Consider the following 6,562-nt stretch of genomic DNA (forward strand, 5'->3'; position numbering starts at 1 on the left):
CTAACAACAGCTGATGGGTTTTTAATACAAAAACCTTTTGTAAAACGACAGTTGCAGCATTAGAATCCACACGAGTGAAGACTCGAGATGGTGCTTTATTTAATTTTATCCTAAGAGAAATATAAATGGAATTAGAGGTAAGATTCTGATAAGTAATGGAATAAAGGGAAGAGATATGTACAAATACTAGTATACTAGGATAAGATCCGCGCCTTGCGCGGGATTAAGTTATTATTTTTATTATATTTTGGAGAATGAAACAATAGTTTGGTTTCATTTGGATTAGGGGTGTTCAATCCGGATATCGGGTTGGTTTCGGTTCGGTTCGGTTTTTTTTCGGTATTTCGGTTAGTAAAATATAACTACTATTCTAAATCTATATTTACTTTGACTTTAGTCTTTCACATACTTTTGAAAGATTTCAACTGGACGACTAAATTGATCAGCCAATCTTATTACTTTAAATCATTAGTATTTATTTATATATATATATATATATATATATATTATTTAGTTTGAATATTTATTAAATAAAAATTCATATGCGTTATATTTTTATGATCATTTGTAACTTATTATAACAAACAAAATAATCTATTGATCACAAAATTTTCAGAATGAGAATCTTCAAATTTCTAATAATATATAGACGTTTTGAAAAATTCAAAATATAACATATAAGAAAAAATATAAATGTTTTTATTATATATTTAATGTGATTTTTAATATCTTTCAATTATATAAAATTAAAAAAAAAAACTAAGATACCAAAATTGTTATCAAATATTTATTATTCATAATAATTAATTTTCATATATACGTTAATCATATTAGGTAATTTCGTAGCTTCTAATTAAGGAAAGTGCAGAAAAAAAATTTGGTAGATTATTTATCAATTCGATAGTTAGTTTAATAAAAAATATAATGTAAGTTAAGATGAATCAACCTATTTTTCTAAGAATAGTATATTTTATATAGTCAATTATTAAATGAGAATTTATAATCATACAGTTCTATGATCATTCATATCGTTTTATAACTGAATATTTAAATCATCGATAACAAAATTTTCAATGTGAAATCTTTAATAAGTTTATAATTTATAAATGTTTTTAAAAATTCATTGAAAGTTTTAATATTAAAATATTTATGTAATCTTATGGTATATAGTTTAATCTATATATATATATGTTTTATTATTAAATGATATTTTTTACTCATATGGTTTTAAAATCATGTTTATCTTCTTATAATATTAAATAAAAGTTCATATTAATACAATTTTATGATCATTTGTAACTTATTATGACAAAAAAATAATCTATTGATCACAAAATTTTCAGAGTGGGGATCTTCAAATTTTTAATAATTTATAGACGTTTTGAAAAATTCAAATTTAAAATATAAGAAAAAATATAAATGTTTTTATTATATATTTAATGTGATTTTTTAATATATTTTAGTAATATAAAATTAAAAAAGAACTAAGTTACAAAAAATGTTATCAATTATTTATTATTCATAATAATTAATTTTTACATATATGTTAATCATATTAGGTAATTTCGTAGCTTTTATTTAAGGAAAGTGCAAAACATTTTTGGTAAGTTATTTATCAATTAGATAGTTAATTTAATAAAAAGTGTAATATAAGTTAAGATAGAGCAACCTATTTTTCTAAGAATAGTATATTTTATATAGTTATTTATTAAATAAGAATTTATAATCATACGGTTCTATGATCATTCTTATCGTTTAATAACAAAATATTTAAATCATCGATAACAAAATTTTCAATCTGAAATCTTTAATAAGTTTATAATTTACCAATGTTCTTGCAAATTCATTGAAAGTTTTAATATTAAAATATTTATGTAATCTTATGGTATATAGTGTTTAATATATATATATATATATATATATATATATATATATATATATATTTATTTTATTATTAAATGATATTTTTTACTCATATGGTTTTAAAATCATGTGTATCTTCTTATAATAAAAATGTTAAACCATTGATCATTAATTTTTAACATAATAATTTTAATAGTTTTAGTCATTTATTGTCGTTTTTAAAAATTCAAAATATAACATATACGAAAAAATCTAAATTTTACTTTTATAGCTAATTTGATTGTTTAATTTATTTTAATAATATAAAATTAAACAAAAAATGATGGAGGAGATATAAATTGTTATCAAATCTTTATTATTAAAATCATTAATTATCATATATATATATTAGTCATTTATGGTAATTCCGTAGGTTTTATTTATGGAAAGCAAATAGCATATCATATCATTATATCATATAGTTTGACCAACTTATGTATCTAACAACATATAAAAATCGAATGTGGACCTACTTATTTTTCAATTGAATGTAATTGACTACCTAATTGAGTGCCACCTATGCATTGGGGCCTCTTTTAATTAATACAAAATTGAGGTTATATCTTTTCAAATGTTCTTCAATTAATATATAAGGGATTAGTTTTAGAATAAATTAAACTGAGAGAGAGAGAGAGGAGGAGGTGGGAACCCACCAGAGACGATTGATCGGCCAACATCGTAAAGAAAGTCTCTTTTTTTTTTTTTTTTAATGTCTCTCTCTCTCAATCTTTCTGTTCTTAGGTGTGTGAGGGTGTTTTTCACACTACTATATATTTATGTGCTCACATGGGTTCCCTTTGAGGGAGGTCAAGAAGAAACTTACCAAAGGCAGTACTAGCCTTTAAGCTTTCTTTACTTTGGTACCGTTACAACTCTTAAGAACTTTTCATAAGAATCACAACGGCGACAACTACAAGAACTAGTAAAGAAATTTGTTCAGGATCCATCATGCCTCCAAATTGCATAGCACCAAGGCCTGAAGAAAATGGGGAAGCCACGGTGCAAGGTTTGACAGATATGTCAGAAACACAGGGCAAGCCTGTACTAGCCTTCCCCGTAGCCACTTCACAGCCTGGTCTCCAGCTCTCCATGTACCCCATAACTCTCAAGGTTTGTGTGTGTCTCACTCTCTCTTTCTCTATCTCTATCTCCTCCAGTATAAGAGAAAAGAAAATAAAAACCATTTTGTTCACTTCTTGTTTCAATTTTCTGCTGAGCTTTTAGTTTTGCCTGCAAAAATAAATCTCATAAGAATATGACTTTCTCTTCTTTCTTTAGCGTGGTAGTTGATTACAAGGCGGGATGTCTATTCCTAACAGCGTTTTTCATTGATATGGTTGAACAGTTTGAGGAGGTTGAGTACAAGGTTAAGATAGAGCATACGGGTCAGTGTTTAGGATCATGGAGCTGCAAAGAGAAGACGATTCTTAATGGAATAACGGGTATGGTCTGTCCAGGAGAGATTCTAGCTATGTTAGGTCCATCAGGAAGTGGCAAAACCACTCTTCTCTCAGCTCTTGGTGGCCGCCTCTCCAAAACTTTCTCTGGGAAAGTCATCTACAACGGTCAGCCTTTCTCTGGCTGCATCAAGCGCAGAACAGGTTTTGTTGCCCAGGATGATGTCCTGTACCCTCATCTCACCGTTTGGGAGACTCTCTTCTTCACTGCACTTCTACGTCTACCAAGCAGTTTGACAAGAGACGAGAAGGCTGAGCATGTTGACCGTGTTATCGCTGAACTAGGATTGAATCGATGTACAAACAGCATGATAGGAGGACCACTGTTCAGAGGAATATCAGGAGGTGAGAAGAAAAGGGTTAGTATTGGTCAAGAAATGCTGATCAATCCTAGCTTGCTACTTCTGGATGAACCCACTTCAGGTCTTGATTCCACCACTGCTCACCGCATAGTGACCACAATCAAAAGGTTGGCATCTGGAGGAAGAACAGTGGTCACCACCATTCATCAGCCATCAAGCCGCATATACCATATGTTTGACAAGGTGGTTTTGTTGTCTGAAGGTAGCCCTCTCTACTATGGCCCTGCATCTTCTGCTTTGGAATATTTCAGTTCCGTTGGATTCTCTACTTCCATGACAGTTAATCCAGCTGACCTTTTACTTGACCTTGCTAATGGTAAACCTTTCTCTTAAAGCTTCTATATGATGGAATAATTGTTAAAGAAAAAAAAAAGGTCTTTCTAATTCATCAAAACTTGGTAAAACTGCAGGAATCCCACCTGATTCTCAAAAGGAGACCTCAGAACAAGAACAGAAGACTGTGAAAGAATCACTTATTTCAGCTTATGAGAAGAACATTTCTACCAAACTGAAAGCTGAACTCTGCAATGCGGATTCCCATAGCTTTGAGTACACCAAATCTGCTGGTAGTTTTTTTGCTTTCTGAAGTATTTTTTTTTTGGTCAAAAATGAAAGATGAATTAAAAGGGATTTAATTTCTTGTTTAATTAAACTCTGTTTCTTGTTTAATTATGTCATAATATCACTGTTGAAAATCTGACGTTAACTGCGCTTTAAATGGCGCAGCCAAAAATATCAAGTCATCAGAACAATGGTGCACAAGTTGGTGGTACCAGTTCACTGTATTACTCCAAAGAGGGGTCAGAGAGAGGAGATTCGAATCTTTTAACAAGCTTAGGATTTTCCAAGTCATCAGCGTGGCTTTTCTTGGTGGCCTTCTATGGTGGCATACTCCAAAGTCTCACCTCCAAGATAGAGTGAGGATCCTCTTATTGGCTGCAATGATCATCTTGGATTGTCAGTCATTAATTAGTGTTCTAACAATAATATATTCTACATATTGCAGACTGCTTTGCTCTTTTTCTTCTCGGTCTTTTGGGGATTCTACCCGCTATACAACGCGGTTTTCACATTTCCACAAGAGAAAAGAATGCTAATCAAGGAGCGGTCTTCCGGAATGTACCGTCTTTCATCCTATTTCATGGCTAGAAACGTTGGAGACCTGCCCTTGGAACTCGCACTTCCAACTGCTTTTGTGTTCATAATTTACTGGATGGGTGGGCTCAAACCTGACCCCACCACATTTATCCTCTCACTACTGGTTGTTCTCTATTCCGTCCTCGTTGCTCAAGGTCTTGGCTTAGCATTCGGTGCTCTCCTAATGAACATCAAGCAAGCCACAACGTTAGCATCCGTTACTACACTAGTCTTTCTCATAGCTGGAGGGTACTACGTGCAACAAATCCCTCCCTTCATTGTATGGCTAAAATACTTAAGCTATAGCTACTACTGCTACAAGCTGCTTTTGGGTATTCAATACACTGATGATGACTACTACGAGTGTTCAGAAGGGGTCTGGTGCAGAGTTGGAGATTTCCCAGGAATCAAAGCCATGGGGCTGAATAACTTATGGATAGATGTTTTTGTTATGGGAGTGATGCTGGTGGGTTACAGGCTCATAGCCTACATGGCACTTCACCGAGTGAAGTTGAGGTAAAAGATGCAGCCAGAAGAAACAACTAGATAAGAATCTCCAACGAAACTTTCCATCAGTGCAACCAAGGAAGTATATTAGTATTAGATAAAGATAAAAAAAAAAGTCGACAGAGTTCTGGTCGATTTTACTTGAGTATCCGAGCTATATATATCCGGCGACTTTTTTGTTTTGTTTTAGGCTTAGATGATGATGATATTCCTAAGTTGAGAATAAAATAGTGAGATAATTAATAATGTATGTGACAAAAACTTCTCTTCTGTTTTATCTGTGGGGTTCCTTAAAACTTTCGGTTCATTCTTTATACCTTACTAGTCACCTGCAAGTGCAACAACTGGTGAAAACAATGAGATGTATGCATAAGATAAGGATTAAAATAAGTTGCTGATAATTAGACAAACAACGACAGGACATAAGCAAACATACCTGACCGTGACTTTCTTTGTTATTTCCCTACGAAAACTATTATATAGCATCAGATCTCCAACAAACTATTATCTAATGCCATATTTCCCCGAATTTAAAGTTTTAAACTTATTTCTCCACGAATCAATAGTTCGAAACTTAATTGCACATAATCTATAGCTTAATCGGTTTAATGTTAATTAACCATTTTTAAACCAGCTAAACCAAATAAAATCCCAATTTTTATCTTAAAAAATGATTCATCAACAAAAGAAAAAAGAAAATTGATTCCCAAACCAAAAAAAGATCCATTCTCTTCGATCTCAATCAACCTTACGTATCTTTCCCCAAGTAATCTTCACTACTCTCTTTAGCTTCTCTAAAATGCTTGACGAATATCTCAATTAGGTAGTTACTGGTTTCAGAGTTGTCAGTTTTGATAATTGTTGCTCAGGTTTGCCTCGGGGAAGAAGAAGAGAGAAGTTAGATTGTCAATGGAGCCAAAGCAAGGAAACGTCTCAGCCATGGGAGTTGGAGTTTCCGCGGCAGCGACTGCAGCTTTAACGGCTGTGATGAGCAACCTGACAATGGCATTCGTGGATGAGAGATTGTCCACAAAAGACCTCTGTTTAAGATGGCCGCCGCGTCCGTTTATTCTGTTGGATCTGATGGCGCAAGGAGTGAAGTTTTGAAGCTCTAAGGCATATGAAAGAGATTCCTTTACTTACCATTAACGATGGCTACAATCCCATGACCGGGGATAAATGATTGATGATGAATCT

At 32.5% G+C, this 6,562-nt stretch overlaps 1 protein-coding gene across 1 annotated transcript; it reads left to right on the top strand.

Moving 5' to 3' along the window:
- Positions 1–2,683: 2,683 nt before the first annotated feature.
- Positions 2,684–5,679, top strand: LOC125577602 (ABC transporter G family member 14). The gene is made up of 5 exons (XM_048739061.1): positions 2,684–3,012; positions 3,248–4,037; positions 4,132–4,287; positions 4,448–4,638; positions 4,728–5,679. The coding sequence occupies exons 1-5, from the start codon at positions 2,851–2,853 to the stop codon at positions 5,376–5,378; spliced, it is 1,950 nt and encodes a 649-aa protein (XP_048595018.1). The 5' UTR covers positions 2,684–2,850; the 3' UTR covers positions 5,379–5,679.
- Positions 5,680–6,562: the final 883 nt, after the last annotated feature.

This window comes from Brassica napus, chromosome A9 (assembly GCF_020379485.1).
Source record: "Brassica napus cultivar Da-Ae chromosome A9, Da-Ae, whole genome shotgun sequence".
Taxonomy (NCBI): Eukaryota; Viridiplantae; Streptophyta; class Magnoliopsida; order Brassicales; family Brassicaceae; genus Brassica; species Brassica napus.

Excerpts from the sequence above, each read along its gene's own strand:
- LOC125577602 (XM_048739061.1), top strand. The coding sequence starts at position 2,851 with ATGCCTCCAAATTGCATAGCACCAAGGCCTGAAGAAAATGGGGAAGCC. Across the intron at positions 4,038-4,131 it reads TTTACTTGACCTTGCTAATG|GAATCCCACCTGATTCTCAA; the intron begins GTAAACCTTTCT and ends GTAAAACTGCAG. Across the intron at positions 4,288-4,447 it reads TGAGTACACCAAATCTGCTG|CCAAAAATATCAAGTCATCA; the intron begins GTAGTTTTTTTG and ends TAAATGGCGCAG.